This window comes from Topomyia yanbarensis, chromosome 2 (assembly GCF_030247195.1).
Source record: "Topomyia yanbarensis strain Yona2022 chromosome 2, ASM3024719v1, whole genome shotgun sequence".
NCBI lineage: Eukaryota > Metazoa > Arthropoda > Insecta > Diptera > Culicidae > Topomyia > Topomyia yanbarensis.
In genome coordinates, this window is record NC_080671.1 from 213892190 (window position 1) to 213915972 (window position 23783).

General features: G+C 42.9%; 2 protein-coding genes and 1 pseudogene across 19 annotated transcripts in view; 2 read left to right on the forward strand and 1 right to left on the reverse strand.

The window, feature by feature from the left end:
• LOC131682870 (lysosomal-associated transmembrane protein 4B) overlaps nt 1-23783 on the forward strand; it is an 897979-nt gene that overhangs the window by 80208 nt on the left and 793988 nt on the right. The gene's annotated exons all lie outside the window — the stretch shown is intronic.
• Nucleotides 2788-3509, reverse strand: LOC131680045 (transcription elongation factor S-II-like; annotated as a pseudogene).
• LOC131680046 (uncharacterized) lies at nt 6790-12158 on the forward strand. The gene is made up of 2 exons (XM_058960776.1): nt 6790-8824; nt 8881-12158. The coding sequence occupies exons 1-2, from the start codon at nt 6790-6792 to the stop codon at nt 12156-12158; spliced, it is 5313 nt and encodes a 1770-aa protein (XP_058816759.1).

Sequence of the window (23783 nt, forward strand, 5' to 3'; positions counted from 1 at the left end):
TTGATCAAATCACAAAATAAATTCATACTAAATGACAAATTAAGCAACTTTATCGTGGCAAACGGAACATGCCAGCGAAAACCATCTCAAGCATTACTTCATCTGATTTATTTATTGAATGCTATTTAATCAATGAATAACGTGTTTAAATTTATTCCAAGAATTTGAGTCAACACAGGACTAAGGTTATTTTTTTCAGTTTATTTCAAGAATAACGTCCAACTGCTCTTCAATTTAAAGATATCTTGAAGTTGCTTTCTTTATCATAGTTCATATCTAAAATTCCTTCATCATCTTATAAGTTGGACGATATAAAATGGTTAATGAGCTTAACCGAAAGCATCCGTAATTCAAATAAATCAAATCAGATCAGATCAAAAAGAGTATAATGAACAGATGGAAGAAAAAGTAAACCAGGTGGTACCAGATATAGTCTTGGTCTAAAATGTCTTTCTTTTTCAGGTGGATCTTGTGGAGTTGGAGTATTCTGAACATTTTTGACGATAGCGTGTTCGATAACTCAGAACGTAATCTAGTGTACCATATTGCAGGATACATTCTTAAGAGTGCTGGATGTTGCTGGCTCGAATCAAAACTTGTCGAAAGTAAACAAAGTTCCTTTCATATCGTCAAACTGGCGCCCAGGTGGTGAAATCGTTAGAATTCAACGGGGTGCTGGAGCGACTAGTTAGAGTCGGTTGTGTTACTGGTGCCGGAAAACGAATTAGAACCAGCTAGAATTCCGGCTCCTTTACGGTTGAACTTTACTGGGTTCCGATAACCATCCGATACCCCTCAGAAATCTCTGTTTAAGGGGTACCATTTTGACGCATAACCGAGGCCTAGGAACCGAAGCGGCGCAAAGCCGCCCAGGATCCGCCGGGCGATGTGGTCATTGACCCGCCTTCGGAAGCAAGCGAACCTGTGATCCACTCGTTTGCCCGGCTTACTCAAACATAGGAGCTATCCCTAGTTTAAGTCCGACTAAACGGTAGCGAAGTCGGACAGCACGTACAAAAGCGATGTGAGGTAGCCACATTGGGTGGCGGAAACAAAATAAAATTGGCAACTCTAGCAAAATGTAAACACAAATGAACACTTCGGATGAACCTATCGTCAATTGACATTTCGACGAGTTTTGATTCGAGCCAATAATATAGGCCCCTTCAAAGTGTCCCGAAAAATTATACTGTTTGTAAGGCATGCTTTACACCATGTATTAGTACGACCCCATTTTAAAATAATTTACAAAGTATACTACGGTCATGATTCGCTGGTTGGGCCACAGCTTCTGTCCAACTAACGAATTTGATTCGATAGTTGGACCGACTGACAAATGTCAAAAACTCTCCAAGGAAGACATTAGTAGTATAAAAGATTGTCTGATAGATTGTCAAAGTAAATTTGACATGAGATTTTGGCGTTCAGATGCTTTTTAGTTGGACAATGGTCTAACTAGCGGAGGTCCAACTAAAAAGCGGTCTAGTTAAAAAGTGTCCAACCAGCGAATCATGACTGTATATTTAAATATTTTAGTGGGGATGCCCCTAGGTGCTCTAGGATCACTCTAAGTATGTAAAACAAAATTGCATCACATTAAAGAAATGCATTAATTTCCATTTTTGCAACAACTTTGCACTCCCTCACAGAAAAGTTTGTTTAACAAACGTCCTACGCTGATCCACTTTGTTCGACGTTTTGCTGAAAGTAGGGAAAGTTTTTTGTAGGGTTTTGACGTCTTACACGCAAAGCAAAATACATTACACGCAACGCAAAATACATTATGAATTTCTATTTTGATGGAAAGAAATGCATTTAATTTCGCTGATCTGCCCCTAGGGAAGCACTTTTGTATGTAACAGAAGTTGTTTATTTGTTTTCGAGACGTCACGAGTCTCGTCACTTGTAATGACAACGTTTCATCAAACCTGACAACACTCATGAAATCACTTACCAAATACAAATTAAATACGTCAAGGTCCCATACAAAAGGGTAATCGTTTTTTGGCTCTCCGAAAACTAGATTTAATGAACCCTATGCATGGATTTTGCTTGACAGCTAACAAACACCGAAAACTAATGAGAAATGGCAACACATTTTGATAAATCCGATCAGAGCATGCCGTTCTTAAGTTTATTTTTTAATTAACATTTGTTTATGTTTCTGTGCAGCCATAAATTTTCTACTATCGTTCCGGAAGCATATATGTCCGTTAAGAAAACTACACCAGCCTGGGGTGAGAAGTGCAACAAGTTCTAATCAAAAGAGTCGTGTGGCTGATCTGCCGAAAATTCTATCGCTTAACTGCGGTCTGGAGGCGAACAAAGAACTTGAGTATCTAAAGAAACAAATGCCGCGATCCTATACCCAAGTGTCCAGCGATGGGGATTCGCGGAATGGTGCAAATGTAGCTAATGGAAAAATGTGTTGTTACGGGATGCACTGCTCGGGTAGATTGTTACTTTTTCCATCCGAGGTGAGATTCCTTGAACCTCGAAATTGTTCCCTATAATATTTTACGCTGTTAGTACAGAGTACCCCCTACTGTCGTTCAACTCGAATGCGTCTAATCAGAATAATAATTTTCGCTAGTCTTCCGAATGACGTTGGATGAGAAGGAGAATTTGGAAATTAGTTCGTTGAAAACTGTTCGTTCTGATGCTCACGAAAGCTTCAAAAACGAGTTTGTAAGCAATCACTTATACTTAAGTTAATCGTAAGTATTATACGGGGGTTGCTTTTCCCTGCTGGGGATGGGCTGTCCGGGCTTAAATTTCTTCAAACATTCAAACGAGAAAACATTGGTACAGATTATGACAGATGTGATTTCCGCATTTGTTTCCCAACATGAACGTTGTCATCGGTTCGTCAGAGCTTCCCTCTGCAGCTGGTTGTACTTACAGTTACGTTTCTTACACTTGCCGCATTTGAAATCGGTTTTGATAGCGTGGTTAGTGGCCAGCTGAGCGTCATTGATGGCTTCCTTCACGAAACGATTGCGCGAATTTTTCATTTCATCACTAGTCATTTCCTCTGGAGTCATTTTTGTAAAACTTTGAGCAGTGAGCTCCGCTAATGAAGTTACTCCTCAAAGTAAGATTTTTGGGATCCTTCAAATTCAAACACGTGAGCAGATCTGGTTTATGTTCTTATCGGTGTTTCTAAACTCTTCAAATAAGGCTTCTTACAGTTCGTCATCCAGCTCTTCTTGAGTTTGGCAGCCTTTAGAAGGTTCTCCGTCCTCTCGCAGTGCATAGGTCAACATTTCACGACACTTGAGGCGCACAGCTACGGTACTACGGAGCTGGGAAACTAGACAGAACAGGTTCTTGGAATCCTTTTCCTTTTTGTTGTCCGATTTGCTGCTGTTCATGCCAGATGATTTGCTCAATGACTTGGTCGAAACCTTAGTTGATTCATTTGAAGGAGGTGTCACAGATAGGAATCTGATACTGACGCTGATCACTTCGTCATCTTTCTTGCACTTCCTCAGTTCGTTAACTGCCATCTCAATTCCCAAACGTCCACATTAAATTTCGATCGTTAACAAGTGAAAAAATCTTGAGCAGGAAAAATCAACATTTACAGATGTCAAAAACAATTCGATCAGTGCAGCCAGTTTGAGTCCTATTTCATCAAAGTACACTGTCACTCTGACAGTATACCTTTGTTGGTGTACCTGGGTTATAAAATGTGTCCTCGAAAAATTGTAAGAGCATTCCGTATTAACATATTTGTATTTGTCACTTACCATAAATATCTTTGAAGAAGAATGTCATAATATTCGCAATTAGATAATAGAGCGTTTTGTAACGTTCCGTTTGTGAATTTATCAACTATACAAAAAAGGGAAAATAAGCCTGATAGTCGTTCAATGGCACTGTAGAGGTTCGGTAAATCAATTGCTACCAGTTATACATTATAATCATTCATCACGGTCTTGTTAACTTGCTGATTTTTGTAAGCAATATTAGAAATAAGAAAAGGTAAATATATAAACAAATAGTTTTTCACTCCTATTATTGCAACATTTTTCCTGCCAATAACAATACTCCCCTTGCGAGCACGCATGAGGGCATAGCTAAAGAAGTATGTTTGTTTACTTTGCACGATAGGTAGCCGGTGACATGTTCGATTGGTAGATTTGGCTTCATTCTGTGCGAGCGTTTACATAAGTAAACAACGCCTTTGGGTCGCACCACTTGTTATAGCAACATTCTCACTAGGTCATTATTATGCTAAGGCGACAAATAAACAGCCTTGCGTAACAAACAAGCACCGATCATAACCGATGCACTCAAACTTATTCATCAATTTGTTTTCCCTTTTTACGCTACCCGTACATATTATGTACTTTGGAATTGAAACTGACTCCTCGCATCTTGATGTACATAGAATAGTAAAGTCAGGTTAGCTAGGTTAGCTCTTAAGATTTTAAAAATGAATAAAACAGATTATGTCAAACCACCAAGAAGGCCACATTCAAAATGTTAAACAGTGATGACCTTCCAAATCCAAAAGAGCTTCTATCAAGTTGTAGCGGTCATGTCATATTCAGCAATATTTTTCAAATTTTGTAGAACCAGTCTGATTTGTTTGCGCCAAGAGTTAGACAACCTACCGTTGATCGACTCTTGCGCAACACCCTAGCAAATACTCCTCTCCGCGAGGGGAAGAAATTAAATTGCCTGTTGAGATTCTCCTGAAGACGAAAACCATGACGATCCTTCGCTTGGAATGCTTGAGGGAAAGGGACAGATAGAGCCAAAGGTTAGCTGACAGAATAAAACAGCTAGTAGGGTCGTTGATTTCCGAACTTGTCCGAAGAAATTTGCGGGAAAATACGCGCTTCCTGTAAGTACGTACGAAATTACCTTCCCTAATCTGAGGATTAACGCTGCTCGTCCATTTCGTCCCAGTCCGCCAAACGTTTTGGAAGCTCGCGTGATTTGTCCGGTTTTAGTTTGTCCAAAGTAATTAATGTGACGTGATAGTACTGTGAATTTGTCTAATTCTTTGCTCTCCCGTCCAAATAGCTCAGGTCAAGTTGCAATTGAGTAGATATTGCGTGCGTAGGAAAGTGTGTGCAGAAGAAATAGCAGAAAGGTAAATGTGCTCAAAGTTTCGTGCCATTGACCCCCACATGTGCTAATGACCCCGTTGTGCAATAGCCACACGGCACTTTTCATTTCGCACAGATTCTACGAACGAGAGGAAGGAGAGAGGACAAAATCACACGCGCGCAGGTCCAAACGCAGGACGAAGTTGAACCCGACACCGATACGCCGCCGGAAGGAAGAACGGTCCATCGACAAACCGTTTCCTTCAGCCACCGGAAAACCATCGCAACTTTTCCGGCCGATTAAAGCATCAGCAGCAACAAATAACCGCTGGTCAGAAACCGGCGCGGCGATCGATGTGATCGCCCATCATCGCCCGTCATCGCAGCAGAACGATCGACAGCAGCAGAAACCAACAGCAGCAGATTGGGTGAGTCGTATCGTTCTTGCTAATTAACTGTGAAGGGTGGCGTCCGGGGAGGACGCCACAGTGATTTAATCCGGAAGAGCGCAAAACGCTCGAGAAGTCGTCCACGGACGGCTAGAATTAGGGACGCGTCCATGAAGTGAGGTTGTGTGTCGGCCATTATATCGAGTTCCGTTTTTATGAACGCCACACACAACCCTTTAATTAATTAGCCACCCGGGTGCAGAGTGCTAGCCAATAGAGCACTGGATCAGTGAGGTGACGTCACTAAAAGTTTGGGAGAGTTTTGATGGAAAAAGCACACAGTATGGTCAATGAGCACAGTAGGGAGAGAACACGCACACAGACAGAAGCTAGGCCTAGAATTTGAAAACTTTCAAATACAACATGAAATAGAAATAAATCTTTTCGTTCCGTACCGTGAAATAAATGCTATTTAGTGTAAACGTAGTCAGATGTTGTATTCATGTAGTACTCCCGTAAGTTTAGTCTCGTTCTAGTATGTTTACGTCACTTCGTTCGGTGTAGCTCTCGTTTTGTTTCGCTGTCTTCCGCTTGACGGAATTTGATTAGTGGTGAAAGCTTCGCTTTCTGCATGTTTGTGCCACCTGGTAGTGTGTGGCTGCAGTTCCAGTGATGATAAGTTAGGTATGGGGAATTTCTTACCGCGTATTCTCTGAGGGTAAATAGGTTCTTGATGATTGCTACTGACTGATAATAGGGTCGTCTACCCGACTTTTGGAGGCTGACTTTTGATAAGCCTGTCTGGTTCGATCCTGAATAATTTCTTTAGGTGAATCTTCTTCAGGGACTCGCCCTAAGAAGAGTCTCATCCGGGCAAACAAATCTTGGCGTGCAGTCTTCCTACGGGAAGTGGCGCATAAGCTGCACGCTTGCTAGGGATCGACCAGGGCTGGCTACAAATTGGCGCCCAACTGCAGGATTTTTTCGGAATTCTTGAAGTATATTTGGAGAATATTGTTGAAATTATGATTGTTTCGGTTATTTATTTCTTTTCTTATGTACATAGTTATTCTAGGTTCATGTTGTAATTTATGTAGTATTTAAGGTAATGTAGCGTATTTTGGAGTCCGTTTATTTTTTGGAGCAATATCATCAGGCATATTATTTTGGAGGAATTTTTTTGAGGATACAGAAATATTTTTGGGGTTTATAAGGAATATTCTTGTGATGTTATCGTTGTGTGGGAACATTTATTAGAGATAAGGGTTTATATTTACCATTTTTTGTACATTTTCTATACTATTTATTAAATTTTACATATTCAAAAATAAACCGAAATGGCTTCTAAGTTTCCGAGAGCCGACCACTTAACCAATGAGGAAGTGGATTACGAGCTCATAATCCGTGGTAAGGTTGAGGAAACAAAAAATGATTCGGAAGCCAAATACCGACTGTTACGAAACCTTTTTTACGAAGATGTGAGGGAAAATCGGGATTATCCGTCGCGGTTTACTATCGAACAAGAGTTCGATCGCGTGTCAAGTATAATCGATGTTTTGAGAGGGAAGTTGGAGAAAGGTCCAGATGAAAGGTGCATTTCCCGATTAAAACATTACGCGCTTAGGGTCGCCCGAAGCATAGCTGAGGATCCTGGATCCGAAGCCATGCGTAAAGAACTGATAAGGGAAATTCGAAGTGTGTTGAACAGATTTAGTGGGAAGAAGGGTTCCGAAGATTCTCACTCAGGAGAAGTTGTCGACAATCAGCAAAAGTCATTGGAGTCAGGGAATGATGATAGGAAAGACGAGGAGCACAGAGACGACGGACAAGAACGCGAAGACAGGTCGTCTGATGAGCATTCGAAGCGATCCCTTGGAGCTATTCCCAAAACGGCAAATGAGGAACAACTACGGAGGGAAAACCAACTTAACGACGAGAACAGAATGCTGAGAATGCAAGTGGCTGAGTTGAGGCGAGAATTGGCAGAATTTAGACTGGCAACCCAGATACCGGATCCGACGAGGTTCGTCAACCCTTCCAATCGAGGGCTTCAAGTTCCTGAGCTGATGAGTAGGGTGGAGTTCGACAGAGAAGCGCAACCGACACCGTACAACCGAGTCAACCGTCCAGAAACCGAACGCAGGCTGAGAGAAGAGGTACCACAACGACGATATAGCGGCATTCCACAGACGAGACAGGATGAGTCCGATAGGGGACGAGCGATTCGAAGGGAATCAGTCGAACGACGGATGGAGACAGCAAGCGACCGTTCCTACTACGATACACGAGACGGTCAGGAGCAAGCGCGACGGTTGAGCAGAATGTATAATATGGAGACGAGAATAGCTGAACGGGAGGATCCAGCTGATAGACGGTGGAGCGACAGACGGAGTTTTTCTCAGTGGGCTAGTCGAGGTAATCCCACCGGTGGCCTGCATCGAAGGCAGAGTGCAGTAATCCTGCAGAGTAGCGAGGACGAAGATGAGTATGACGCTGAGCAGTTTCGTCCAAGACGTCGTGTGCATCGACGAATCGCGGATCGTGAGATTCAGGACGCAGACCGGCGTATGGAGAAATGGCATCTAACTTTTAGTGGCAACCCCCGCCATCGATCGTTAGAAGATTTTCTCCATAAGATTCGTAGGCTAGCGCGAATGGACCGGATCGCAGATGACATCCTGTTGCAGCGGGTGCATACCATATTGCGAGGAGATGCCTACGATTGGTACTTGTGCTACGCTGACGAGTTCCTAGATTGGCAGGACTTCGAGGAGAAAATCCGCTACATGTACGGCAACCCGAACAAGGACCAGGGAAATCGTCAGAAAATTTACGAGCGGAAACAACTTAGGAACGAGCCGTTCTTGACGTTTAAGACGGAGATAGAGAGGTTGAACAAGCTTCTATCATCACCACTTGATCAGGAAAGGGTGTTTGAAGTCATTTGGGACAACATGCGTCCACACTACCGTTCCAAACTGGCGTGCAGAACTGTACGAGATTTGCGCAAGCTCGAATACTATGCGTACCGTATCGATGCGAACGATCCGGCACTCAGACAGTGTCGAGAAGGACCGACACGTAACACGACGGGTCTACACAACATCGAGGCTGAAGAGTCGACGGGATCCTATTCCGAAGCAGAAGAGGTGAACGCGTTAGGAAAGAGGTTCGATGGTGATCGGCGGGCAAAGGAGCAGTCCAAATCAGTAACGCGTGCTCAACAACCCAGTACCACGCCGGCAGTCGAACAGACAAATGGTCCCCTTTGCTGGAATTGCCGCCAAACGGGACATATTTGGCGAAACTGTAGACACGAAAAGCAGTTGTTCTGCTACATCTGCGGAACACCCGGTAAGACGACGGTGACCTGTGAGAACCACCCACGGATTGACCGGGACAGGATTGATAATCCATCGGGAAACTAGGTCAGGAATGCGGAGTAGGGAACAACAGCATTCCGCCGACGAACGATGTTCCCAGTCCTAGTCCGTTTGAGGACCCGTTTCTGAAGGTGTGTGAAGTAAGGGTCCACACCGAGAGCAGCCCTCACATAACCGTGAAGATTTTTGACACCGAATACGACGCTTTACTCGACTCTGGCGCAAGTGTCAGTGTAACGAGTATGACCGATATTGCCAAGAGGTATGGTTTGACGATGCAGCGTAGCCCACTGAAGATTGTCACGGCCGATAAAACTGTACATGAATGTCTCGGATTCGTACAGCTACCGATGATATTCAAGGGAATGACCAGAGTGATTCCGACGCTAGTGGTGCCGCAAATTTGTAGAGACCTGATCCTGGGATACAACTTCTGGAAATCGTTCGGAATCGAGCCGATGATTGAGGGAGACCACGGATTCGAACGAGTGGCCACTGTTGAGACCACTTCAACGGGATATGGAAAGGTGGATACGATCCAATTCACCTTGCTGCCGATCGAGACGCTACCCGCGTTGAAGAATGTTGACCCTGATGCGACGTTGGATATTCCGGCTCTAGAGCTACCGGAACCATCAAAAACGACTCCGGAGACGGTAGAAACGGAACACGATCTGACACCCGTTGAACGCAAGGAGCTGATTGAAGCAATCAAGCAATTTCCATGCACAACAGCAAATAAGTTGGGTAGGACCTCGTTGTTGCAACACGAGATTCGGTTGACCGAAGAAGCGAAACCGAGAAGACAACCATGGTATCGGTGTTCACCAGCAGTACAAGCGGAAATGGAAGCTGAGATTGAACGATACAAGCAGATGGATGCTATCGAAGAGTGTTCGAGCGAGTGGGCCAGCGCTTTAGTACCAGTTCGGAAAGCGAATGGTAAACTACGAGTCTGTCTGGACTCTCGCAAGATAAACGCCTGGACTAAGAAAGACTCGTACCCGATGAGGAATATGGGAGAGATCTTTCATCGTTTAGGGAAGGCGAAGTATTATTCGGTAGTGGATTTGAAGGATGCCTATTTCCAGATTCCTCTAAAGGAAGAATCAAGGGACTATACGGCATTCCGCACACCGCAAGGCTTGTTTCGGTTCAAAGTTTGTCCGTTTGGTTTAACAAACGCACCGTTCACGATGTGCCGGCTTATGGACCGGGTAATCGGATTCGATCTCGAACCAAACGTTTTCGTCTACCTGGACGATATCGTGATAGCGACGAATTCGTTCAGTGAGCACGTGAGACTACTGAAAATAGTAGCAGAACGTTTGGCAAAGGCAAATCTGACGATATCGCTTGATAAGAGTCGATTTTGCAGGAAGCAGGTGACATATCTCGGGTACCTGCTAACGGAGAGAGGAGTATCCATTGACAATGCACGGATTTCGCCAATCCTCGACTATGCTCGTCCGAAGAACGTGAAGGATATTCGGCGACTTCTCGGTTTGGCAGGGTTTTACCAGCGCTTCATACGTGACTACAGTCGCATCGTAGCTCCGATATCCGACCTGCTAAAAAAATCGAAAGCTAAGTTTGTGTGGACGGAAGCAGCAGAGATAGCGTTTGGAGAGCTAAAAGCAGCTTTGGTGTCGGCACCGATTCTGGGGAATCCAGACTTCGAAAAACCGTTCACGATCGAATCTGATGCGTCGGATAACGCGGTTGGTGCAGCACTGATACAGCACGTTGATGATCAGCCGAGAGTGATCGCATACTTCAGCAAGAAGCTGAGTAGCACGCAACGGAAGTACGCCAGCGTAGAGAAAGAATGCTTGGGTGTGTTGCTAGCAATTGAGCATTTCCGCCACTACGTTGAGGGTTCTCGCTTCAAGGTGGTCACCGACGCACGTAGTTTGCTGTGGTTGTTCACGATCGGGGTGGAATCGGGCAATTCGAAGTTGCTAAGGTGGGCTTTGAAGATTCAGTCCTACGATATCGAACTGGAATACCGGAAGGGAAAGAATAATATACTGGCTGATTGCTTGTCGAGGTCAGTGGAGACGATATTTACTCTGACCGCCGATGTCGAGCATCAGGAATTAGCGGCGAAAATCCAGAAAGACCCAGCGAGTTTCCCGGATTTCAGGGTGATAGATGGACTGATCTTGAAGTACGTCAAAGGGGACAAAAAAGTGGAAGATGCACGATTCCAGTGGAAGAGATACCCGTCGAAGGTAGAGCGGAAGGAAATCGTCCAGGAAATTCACGATCGAGCTCATCTCGGTCCGGAGAAGACACTAGCAGCGGTGAAGGAGCGCTATTTCTGGCCACGAATGAGCAGCGAAGTGAAAAGGCAATGTCAGGCGTGCCTTGCATGCCAAACTAGTAAAGCGACAAACCAGAATACGACCGCGCCGATGGCAGAGCAGAAGAAGTTGGCTCAGTATCCCTGGCAGTTCTTGGCTATGGACTATGTCGGTCCACTTCCAGCTTCTGGCAGAGGCCGAAGTACTTGTCTCCTCGTCGTAACTGATCTCTTCAGCAAGTTTGTGCTGGTGCAGCCTTTTAGGCAAGCGACCGCGGAAACGTTGGTACAATTTGTGGAAAACATCATCTTCCTGCTGTTCGGTGTTCCGGAAGTGATCCTGTCGGACAATGGGACACAGTTTACTTCAGCGATGTTCCAAAGTCTGCTAGCGAAGTATAACGTGACGCACTGGAGAACTCCGAACTACCATCCTCAGGTAAACGATACGGAACGAGTCAACCGTGTAATCACGACAGCAATACGAGCCTCAATCCGGAAAGACCACAAAGAATGGGCCAATAACTTACAACAGATAGCCAATGCCGTGCGCAACTCAGTTCACGATGCAACTCGCTACACTCCGTACTTCGTTATGTTCGGCCGGAATATGGTTTCCGACGGTAGGGAATATCGCTATCTGAGGGATTCGCAAACGACCAACGATGGTCAGCTGAAGAACGAGGAAAGGGAGAAAATGCTCGAAGAGGTTCGGGAGAACTTGAAAGCGGCGTATAGCAAACACTCGTCCTACTATAATCTTCGCTCCAATGCCAATTGTCCAACTTACTCTGTGGGTGAGAAGGTTCTGAAGAAAAACATGGAACAATCGGACAAAGGCAAGGGATTTTCTGCAAAGCTGGCCCCCAAGTATGTGCCAGCCGTAGTGAAAAGGGTAGTAGGAACCCACTGTTATGACCTTGAGGACTTGAAGGGGAAGAGACTGGGAATTTTCAACTGCAAGTTTCTCAAGAAACTCACCCTTTCAAGTTCAGCTTTAACATCGATCACTGGTTGATCGAATAAAAGTCAAGCTATGTACCTCTCAGTATTTACTGATTGAGACAACGCACCATGATGCTTTTGCTCTGGTTGCAGAAAATACTGTACCGCAGTTCGTAAAGTTAGCACTGTCCTTCAGACAGTGCACCCCCACAACAACTTTCATTTACTGGGGGCATCCTTGTTGCTAAGATCTTCATTCTAGCTCAAGAAGAACTTTGCGAACGTGTTGGATTATGGTCATTTTAGATCTCCTTGAGTTGCAGCACTCTTGAGTATAAAACATTTGTTACTGAACGAACAAGTTCCCCTCGACCAGAAGACAGAGCGAGTCCTTGATTTCATCAGGACGATGAGCTATAAAACCAAGAACTCAGAGCCACCAGTGCGTTGATGAGGAGTATCGCAATCATTAAACGAGAAGCAATAAAGCGTGAGTTTAAGACTGGGGAATCTCAAACGTTGATCGTGAAATAAGTCTCAGAAGTCGGCAGACAATGTTGAGCAAACCCGAGTTAATCGAGCTGTCAGTAACAAATTGCTTTAGCTGAATAGCGTTGCAATTTTAAAGAAATCGGCAGTGTTCCTGGAAATTTAACCATGTTTGAAAAAAACACAGGTTGTATTGCATCGGGATACACATACCTTGTTAACAACCTATACAAGACTTGTGGGTGGAAGAAGAAAGGGGATTGTGCCTTTGCACGATCACCCAATGTATAAAAATTTTGTAAATACTATTTTTCGGATATAAGTAATGTTAGTTTGTAGTTCACAATGTTTCCTTATATCTATGTTAGTACTTAAAATTATTGTATATTTCTTTATATTCATGTTATTTGTTAATTGTTATTTATTTCTTTGTTATTTATTTAAGTGTTTATTTATTTATCACAATATTTAGCAAAAATTTTGGGATTTAGTGGGTTAATGTTTAATGTGGGAGTTTATGTTAAATGTAGGTTCTTATTGAAGTCTTCCTTGGGGGTGGATTTCGCATCTTGGGTTTTGCCATCCGATTGTTCCTAAAATGAAAAAGAAAACATTAAAATTTGTTCACACACTTACCTTTAACTGGAAGTCAACTTCCCTTCTCGGCATCCGTTATAGCTGTCTTCAAATAGGCCGTTTGAGGCAATTCCGGGTCAGCATGGCAGCAGTCCGTCCAGCGCCAGTCCCGCTAAATAGTTCCGGCCCCGTGCCGTGGTCCACATTCATGTCCAGTCCAGCTGCATGCGACATCCTTCGATTCTGAAATTCGTCAAACGTTTGTTAGCCGGTCTGGCAAACATTTAAAAAAAAATCATTTAAACTCACCAGCATCAATTTGTCGTCCGCTTCAAGAGTCCAAATCCGTCCGTCCAGAACAGTCCAGTGCCGCGCGGAAACATCCCAGCCTTCATCTGAGTGGGTTTGTTTTGGTTTGTTTTGGTTGGTCCGTTTCAGCCTAAAAATACAAGAAAAACAACAAAAATTAGTTGACTCACCTTCCATTACGTTAGCCGTCTTTCGGAAACGTTTTATCTGCACGTTTTTTGGGCCATTTCGGTATAATATTTGGTAAATTACCTGGAAAATGTACAATTAACACACAGCACAACACATCACTTGCAATAATTTTTTAGTTTGACGTTTCTCTTCGATGCGGGTTGGTAGTTCAGTGTATGCGTGAGTTTATGAGAGCTTTAATAGGGTTGGGAACTTTTTCATTTTCGTTGCATTTCGGTTTTGTCGAAAGTTTTTTTCGACGTAGGAAATGTAACGTAAGATGGATTTATGGGATATGTGGTCATTTAGGGTATGTGTTCGTATTGTCGGAATACATCCGGCTTTAATACATAACCAAAATGATTGTTTTAGGAGATATTTTCGGGGGATATTTTTGGGTGATATTTTCGGGGGATTTCGGGGGATATTTTCGGGGGATTTTCGGGGGATATTTTCGGGGGAATTTCGGGGGATATTTTCAGGAGAATTATGTGCAGATTTCTCACTAGCTGAATTATTTCGGCGTTCGAGTCACTGCAAAGGAAATTATGAAGTTCAGTTCTGCGTTTTGTCTAGTAGAAAGTGTTTATTCAGGGAAGAGCTCTGAGATGCTTTCAAAAGAAAAAACTGTGCGGTAAATTGAGTGAAGGGATACATTTCCAACGTAAGGATTGGAGTAGTTCTGGAACTCAATAAGCCTGTTTCTTGTAGTATTCATGAAGTTACATTGGGAATTATGTTGCATTGAGAGTCGTAAGAAACTCAATGTATGTTGTAGTGTTGGGGTTTCGGCTTGATCTAAAATTTCAATATTTTGGTATCAATGCCAGTATTTTGGGGATTTGTTGCAGTCTTTGAGTGTTATATATCTGAACTACCGGAGCGCAACAGGGGAAATGTCAAATCCATAAGTATTTCTGTATTCAAGGCGAACCTAGGATTAGTTGTACATAACATTTTGTAAATATTAGTTGTAGTTTTTTTTTTTCTTTTTTCTATTGTTAGTCTTAGTCATTTCGTAAAATTGTCCCTTACGAAAATTTGGTATTAATCCTAATACCAAATTTTCGTAAAACAAGCCTGGTGTTATGTAGCGGTCATGTCATATTCAGCAATATTTTTCAAATTTTGTAGAACCAGTCTGATTTGTTTGCGCCAAGAGTTAGACAACCTACCGTTGATCGACTCTTGCGCAACACCCTAGCAAATACTCCTCTCCGCGAGGGGAAGAAATTAAATTGCCTGTTGAGATTCTCCTGAAGACGAAAACCATGACGATCCTTCGCTTGGAATGCTTGAGGGAAAGGGACAGATAGAGCCAAAGGTTAGCTGACAGAATAAAACAGCTAGTAGGGTCGTTGATTTCCGAACTTGTCCGAAGAAATTTGCGGGAAAATACGCGCTTCCTGTAAGTACGTACGAAATTACCTTCCCTAATCTGAGGATTAACGCTGCTCGTCCATTTCGTCCCAGTCCGCCAAACGTTTTGGAAGCTCGCGTGATTTGTCCGGTTTTAGTTTGTCCAAAGTAATTAATGTGACGTGATAGTACTGTGAATTTGTCTAATTCTTTGCTCTCCCGTCCAAATAGCTCAGGTCAAGTTGCAATTGAGTAGATATTGCGTGCGTAGGAAAGTGTGTGCAGAAGAAATAGCAGAAAGGTAAATGTGCTCAAAGTTTCGTGCCATTGACCCCCACATGTGCTAATGACCCCGTTGTGCAATAGCCACACGGCACTTTTCATTTCGCACAGATTCTACGAACGAGAGGAAGGAGAGAGGACAAAATCACACGCGCGCAGGTCCAAACGCAGGACGAAGTTGAACCCGACACCGATACGCCGCCGGAAGGAAGAACGGTCCATCGACAAACCGTTTCCTTCAGCCACCGGAAAACCATCGCAACTTTTCCGGCCGATTAAAGCATCAGCAGCAACAAATAACCGCTGGTCAGAAACCGGCGCGGCGATCGATGTGATCGCCCATCATCGCCCGTCATCGCAGCAGAACGATCGACAGCAGCAGAAACCAACAGCAGCAGATTGGGTGAGTCGTATCGTTCTTGCTAATTAACTGTGAAGGGTGGCGTCCGGGGAGGACGCCACAGTGATTTAATCCGGAAGAGCGCAAAACGCTCGAGAAGTCGTCCACGGACGGCTAGAATTAGGGACGCGTCCATGAAGTGAGGTTGTGTGTCGGCCATTATATCGAGTTCCGTTTTTATGAACGCCACACACAACCCTTTAATTAATTAGCCACCCGGGTGCAGAGTGCTAGCCAATAGAGCACTGGATCAGTGAGGTGACGTCACTAAAAGTTTGGGAGAGTTTTGATGGAAAAAGCACACAGTATGGTCAATGAGCACAGTAGGGAGAGAACACGCACACAGACAGAAGCTAGGCCTAGAATTTGAAAACTTTCAAATACAACATGAAATAGAAATAAATCTTTTCGTTCCGTACCGTGAAATAAATGCTATTTAGTGTAAACGTAGTCAGATGTTGTATTCATGTAGTACTCCCGTAAGTTTAGTCTCGTTCTAGTATGTTTACGTCACTTCGTTCGGTGTAGCTCTCGTTTTGTTTCGCTGTCTTCCGCTTGGCGGAATTTGATTAGTGGTGAAAGCTTCGTTTTCTGCATGTTTGTGCCACCTGGTAGTGTGTGGCTGCAGTTCCAGTGATGATAAGTTAGGTATGGGGAATTTCTTACCGCGTATTCTCTGAGGGTAAATAGGTTCTTGATGATTGCTACTGACTGATAATAGGGTCGTCTACCCGACTTTTGGAGGCTGACTTTTGATAAGCCTGTCTGGTTCGATCCTGAATAATTTCTTTAGGTGAATCTTCTTCAGGGACTCGCCCTAAGAAGAGTCTCATCCGGGCAAACAAATCTTGGCGTGCAGTCTTCCTACGGGAAGTGGCACATAAGCTGCACGCTTGCTAGGGATCGACCAGGGCTGGCTACAAAGTACATAAGTAATGTACAAGGGCATTAGTACATCAATACACGCAAATCGGAGACGCTGTTCGTTTGCAAATGAGACTAGGATGTATTTCAACATAGGCTTAGTTTTATTAATTGTGACATCGCAATCTAGCCACAAACCGAAACAGAAAAATGTCCATAGCGAAACGGTTAAAAGTATCGATCTTTGGAAACATGTTCGACAAAAGTATCGCAGGGAAAAACATTTAATATTCATGTTTTTGCCTTTCTCAATAGAAAGGTATTGCAATTGCTCTGAAAACCGATTTTTTAACGGAGGCCCGGAGGCAAATGTCTGTGTGTGTATGTATGTGTGTATGTATGTATGTGTGTATGTATGTGCGTCTGTGTGTGTATGTGACCAAGAATGGCACTCATTTTTCTCAGAGATGGCTGAACCGATTTTGACAAACTTAGTCTTAAATGAAAGGTGCAACGTTCCTATGGGCTGCTATTGAATTTCTAATGGATCCGACTTCCGGTTCCGGAATTACAGGGTGATGAGTACGAACACGCTGAAAATGTCGATTTTAATAAATTCTGCAATGAATGTATAATGGTGAAATTTTTTCCAAAATATGACCACAACTGCTTCGATTTGTAGTATTAGGTCACTAACATCCATTCAAAGTCTATTTGGCCACATTGGCCACCATCATTCGTTCCGGAAGCCCTGGCGGAAGTATCTAAATTCAGAACAACAGTCACATCGGTTTCTTGGAGATGGCTAAACCGATTCGACTAAACTTGACTCAAATGAAAGGTATTGCGTCCCCGTAAATGGTTATTTAATTTCATCCCGATCCGACTTCCGGTTCCGGTTCCGGTTACAGGTTGTGGCGTGCGATCACATAGCAAATTATGATTCAAACCGATACTCCGATGAAAGCAAAAAAGGTAAAAATTTCGCTAAAATGTCTCTCAAACAACTTAAATTTGCTGTTCTAGGTCACCGACGGCCAACCAAACTTTCGTTGACTACATTGACCACCATAGACGGTTCCGGAAGTGCCCGGGAAAAGCGGCCATCTTTCAAAATTTTCGAACTCACATCAGTTTCCCGGAAATGGTTGGGCCGATTTTCACAAACTTAGTCACAAATGATAGCTATAATATCCGCACAGATGTCTATAAAATTTCGTACGGATATATGGGTCCGGAAATATAGACTAAATCGTCCGGTCACATATGAAATTCCCATATAAGCCGGAACTCAAATTTTTTTTTCAAAGGGGGGACCCCATGATATTTCAGAAATCGAATTCGTATTTTTGATGCCAAACATCTTTTAAATGCATGACACGTCGAGATTTTATGTTATCTCGAAAAAAAAAATCCGGTTCCGGAGTTACGGGTTGAAGAGTGCGGTCACACAGCAAATTCCCATATAAACTGGTACCACCATGATGTTAAAATGATGTAAAATATATTAAAATTGATGTAACATTACTCTAGTTTGCGGGTCTGGATCACTAATGATCATTCAAAGCAGCTTTGACCACATTGACCACCTATGACGGTTCATGACGCCCCCGGGGAACCCGCCAAGTTCCTAAGCTAATATCACACCCATTCCCCAACAAATTCTCTACCGATTTTTACAAACTTGATTTCAAATGAAAGATACAGTAACACCATTGACTGCTGCTGAATTTCATTCTTTTCTGACTCTTGCTTCCGGAGTTACAGGGGCGTTAGTAAGCTTACACTGAAATTTCCCATATAAATCGGTACAATAGTAATACCTCAGAGCCTAAAAACTATTGAAATGGTCACCAAATTACTTCTAATCGCAGATCTAGATCACTGATTGCCAATCAAACATTCTTTGAATATATTGTTCACTATCGACGATTCCGGAATTCCGGGCATATTGCACAATTAAAGTCACATCGGTTCTTCGGTGATGACTGAACCGATTTTCTCAAACCAAGTCTCAAATGGAAGGCAAAATATGCAGTTGAGTATTGCGTCGCCGCCCCTCCCCCCTTGCTTTGCCCTTACACCTCCCTCCTTCATCACTCCCCTCCCCTTGGACCACCCTCACGCCTGCATTTCCTTCATCCACCCCGTATACCGAAATAAGATGAAGGATTTCTGACGCATCCTCCACTCCCACTCTACTAACCCCCCATTCCCTCCACTTTCAAGCCCATTCCACCAACATTTCAAAATATAATCACATGAAGATAACATTGAACTCATGCTGATTAAGCTAATTAAATATTATTCTTTTGCCTTTCTAATATAGAAAGATTATGCAATTGCTCAAAAAACCGACTTTCTAACCGAGGCCCGGAGGGTCGAGTCTCATATAACATTCGACTCAGTTCGCCGAGATAGCAAAATGTCTGTGTGTATGTATGTGTGTATGTATGTATGTATGTATGTATGTATGTATGTATGTATGTATGTATGTATGTATGTATGTATGTATGTATGTATGTATGTATGTATGTATGCGTGTATGTATTTATTTATGTGTGTGTTTGTGCGGATTTGATAACAAAATGTCCACATCGGTTTCTCGGAGATGGCTGAACCGATTTTTACAAACTAAGATTCAAATAAATGCTATAATATTCCTATAGGTTGCTATTGAATTTCATTTTCCACCGACATCTTGTTCCGGATTTCGAGTTGAAGAGTGGTTACAAAACAAAATTTGTTGATTTGTCCACATCGGTTTCTCGGAATTTTCTGAACCGATTTCGACAAACTTGATTTTAAATGAAAGGTCCATCAGCTGCTGTTGAATTTTGTGTGGATCCGAGTTCTGGTTCCTGAATTACAGGGTGATACGTACGATCACGCAGCAAATTCCGATTCTAACGAATTCTGCGATGAATGTAAAAAGGTCAAATTTTTTCCAAAATGTTAACACAACTGTTGAATTTGTAGATCTAGGTCACCAACAGTCATTCAAAGTTTCTTTGGCCACCATCGACGGATCCGGAAGCATCCAAATTCAGAATAACAGTTATATTGGTTTCTCGAAAATGGCTAGACCGATTTGATCAACTTAGTCTCAAATGAAAGGTGTTGCGTCCCCGGAAACTGATATTAAATTCCATCTCCATCCGACTTCCGGCTCCCGAGTTACGGGTTGTGGAGTGCGATCACATAGAAAACTCCGATTTAAGCCGATACCGCGATGAATGCAAAAAGGTGCTCTTACTTACCAAGTGTAATAAGAATGAAAGACATTTCCATAATGTTATATTGTACGAACCAGCTATTAAATCATAGTTTGGAGAAATGAGAAAGGCACAATTGCACCTCTAGGTGGATTAAAACAGGTTTTTCAATTCAATATTACCGTGGCTGGTTTTTCTTTTGCAAAATTTTAGAACTCGAATAATGATTTCTTTTCTTCTATGTAGTTGTCAAGTCATGTATAATAAAATTGTAATGTATACATTTGAAAGCTTTTAATAAATATAAGCAAGTAAAAAAATTCTCGTGTTCATGATTGAGAAAGGCACAATTGCACCGCTAGGTGGATTGAAACAGGTTTTTTATGTTTATTTTTGACACTTTACCACGGCTGTGGTATTCGTGTCATTGGAAATTGGGCATGGTAGGAAAGGGAGGACAGTATGACCATGTAATCGGTTAGATTTTGAGCTTGCTTTCCTTGCTGAATTCCAGTTTTGCTTTCTCTTTTTTGTCATCGTTCGCTAGGATTTCAGTTGTAGAACCAGTGATGTTGTATTGCTGTCGTGCCTGGGCATACCCTCGGCAATCCACTAGGACATGCTTTACCGTCATTGGGACTCCGCAATAACAGCAGGTAGGCGGTGTGTTGGCTTCCATTAGGTACGCGTGGCTAAAGATGGTATATCTGGTTAGAATACGCTGCTCAGATGCGCACTTTCGGTCAGTGCTTTTTGTTACGCATGGCTTGACCTCGCGTAGTAGTGACTGGGTTCTGTCCCAATAATTCTGCCAGACGTTCCATAGTTTCTGATTTACGAAGCGTACGACATCCTGAGAAGGTATCGGAATGTCCATAGGGTCTCCAATTCTTCCATGATTCGCGAGTCTGTCAGCTTCTTAGTTCCCAGATATTCTTGCGTGTCCTGGAATCCAGCTGTTGTGTTACGCTCTACGAGTGTGCGTTCTATATTTTGAATCCAGGGGTATTTGGAATGGGCTCCACGGAGGGCATCGATGCAGCTAGCCGAGTCAGTGAGGATTATTACTCCGTCATATTCGTTCACCGTTGACACAGCGGCGCTCAGCGCATAGGCCTCGGCTGTGTAGCATGTTTTTATACTGCTTGTCGCAAGACCGGCTCCTACTTTCTCGTTCTCTTTTGAGCCATCAGTGTACATTTGCTTGTGCGTAGGGTAGTGGTTGGCAATGAATTCGTGGAATTTTGGTACAGCTACACTGCTGGCCAATAAAATAGGTGTGTGATAGATTATTTTGTTTTTCTCTCAATTACGCATACCAAGTTGCAGCAGTCTCAATCACACCTACCGCACACAGAAGCCTTGGGATCTGTCAAGTTACTAGTGGGTTGTTGGCGCTGATTCTATTTGCAATCTTTGTCAAGATGCAAAACAAGACTACCGCAGGCTTTTACGTGTGGTCAATATAATAGGTGTGTGAAATATATTAACGTGTTATTATTTTACATAATTCCATTATACGTTTTATTTGGTGAAGTTTGAATTCTGCGTGATAATAAATGTACTTAAATGTTGAATAAGTCAAAGATTTGTTATAGAATGGATCGAGCATCTCACTGTACTCAAGAGGAACGAGTTTTGCTAAGAAATTTTGTTCAAGGAGGTAAGACGTATAAATAAATCGCGAATACACTGCGGCGTTCCGAAAACTTCGTTACAAATGCCTTGCAACCTTTGGAAAAAGGAAACACGCAAAAAACCCAAGAAGACATCTACAGCAGCTGACCATCGTATTGCAATTTTAGCGAAATCTGATCCATTCGCGTCATCCAAGACCAATTCAGCACAAATTGGAAAAGTGGTAGGTCCGAGAACAGTTCGCTGTAGGCCGTAAAATTTCAATCTTCCAGAAAGAATTGCTAAGAAGGTTCCACTATTTCGAAGCCAACGCCTTTGAAGAAAAATGCAATTTGCTTTTCAACAGCGTTAATGGGCCTGGTTCAGAAGGAATCAAAAAATGGCGACATATCCTTCGGAGGGACGAATCGAAGATAAACCTGTTTTCCTCCGATGCACAACGAAACGTTAAACGTCCAAAGTGCAAGCAGTTTGATCTGCGACACACGCAAAATATGGTAAAGCACGGAGGCGAGAATAATGAGGTTTTGGGCTTGCCTTTCGTGGGATGGCGCAGGTCCTATTCTTTGCAACGCCACTATAATGGCAATATTCGAATGCAAGGCTAAAGGATGGACATCCTAAAGGATGTCATGCAGCCCTATGCCAAAGATAACATGCCCTTACATGACAGTTTCAGCAAGATTTTGACCAAAAACACACATCGAAGTATGTAAAGGAATGATTTCGGGATAATAAAGTGACTATAATTTCGGACCATGCCAATCTCCTGTCCTCAATCCAGTAGAAAATTTACGGAATGTACTTAAAAAGAGGTTATTCGATCGAAATTTCACAAATTAGGATCGTTTGTGGGAAGCAGCTTAAAAGGAATGCTACCCTATACCAACGGAAATTTATTAGCGTTTGAATGACTCAATGCCAAGACAAATGGATAAAATTTGGTTGAATAAGGGAGCTTACACAGCTTACTAGTTGTTCAAAATGTTGAAGTCTTAAAATCATTGGATTTGAAAAATTTTAATGCAATGGATTACAATACACCTATTTCATTGACCAGGTACTTTTTTGGATTTCATGGAGAAGAAAGAGTTACGACAAAGCATAACATTTAATTTGCAAATAAAAGTGTTCTTTTTCATATTTACGACTGTGCCTAACTATAAAATATTTGAATATAAACATATTTTTAGAGAAAACACAAAATTTCATGTACTTTTATCTCACACCTATTTTACTGACCAGCAGTGTATTTGGGGGGATGTACCTGCTTTTATGTTTCGTTTTAGTTCGTCGTCAATTTTTGATATGGTGCTATTCCACTCTCTATCAGTGAGCCTTTGAATATTGCAAGCTCTTGGTGTGATGGAACCGGTGGTTAGGTGGAAAAGTTCTGCTGATCTTTTGGCTACCGGATAGTTCGCCACATTCGGATCTTTTTCTGTAAGCCAAGCTATCAGCTGCGACAGTCGCTGGACTAGCATAAGTCTAAACGGCAGGCAGCCTGCTTCTGCCATAATTTACTGTACTGGGCTTGATCTGAAGGCCCCAGATGACTGACGTATTACTTCGTTGTATGTTGGAGCAAGCACTCGTTACATCGCCTCGTGGTTACTGCTGGTAAGCCCTATCCCGAAGAAAATCTTAGAGATTACCAGTGCAGAGCCAACTTTCAGGAGTGTTGATCGACTGCTCGTTTTGAGCCGACAGCCCAGGATCCGGAGTATGTTTGTTCTTTTGGAGCAGATTTTTTGTGTATGTGAGATGTTGTAGAAAGTTTAGTTTGGAGTCAACCACTATTCCTAAGATTCTCATTTTCCTAACACATGGAATGGGGGTCTTGTTGGTTTGGATCGCCCGACCGCGCTTACGATGCCATATGTTTCTGATGGGAAGGAGTTTTGACTTGGTCGGCGCAATTTCAAACCCTACACTGCCGGCCCATTCAACAACTGCCTTAACAGCTTTTCTTAAGTGACGTCGTATTTGTCCAGAACTGGACCCTTTGGCTACAAGCAATACATCGTCCGCGTAATGCAGGATTTCGACATCGATTGGGATAATTTTGAAAATAGGTTCCATTGCTACTAAAAATAGGGTGACGGACAGAATGGAGCCCTGCGGTACTCCATTTTCTGCCACACATCGGATTGATGATGCTCCGCTCGCTGATACACGGAAGGTTCGGTTAGATAGGAAACTGGATATGATGTTAAGCATACGGCCAGAGATTTTCCAGGTGGCCAGGGTTTAAAGAATGGCGGGTCTCCAAGTAGTGTCGTAAGCTTTGGATATATCCAGTGGGACTATCTCTGCGTGCTGGTTTTCATTAAGATTGATGAGCGATTCCATGTGTGCTAGATGGGACTCAACGCCTCTACCCGGGCGGAATGCG

Bases quoted from the DNA above. Each gene is read 5' to 3' on its own strand.
- LOC131680046 (XM_058960776.1), top strand. From the start codon at position 6,790: ATGGCTTCTAAGTTTCCGAGAGCCGACCACTTAACCAATGAGGAAGTG. The intron at 8,825-8,880 runs GTGAGAACCACC...TCGGGAAACTAG, and splicing joins CGGTAAGACGACGGTGACCT to GTCAGGAATGCGGAGTAGGG.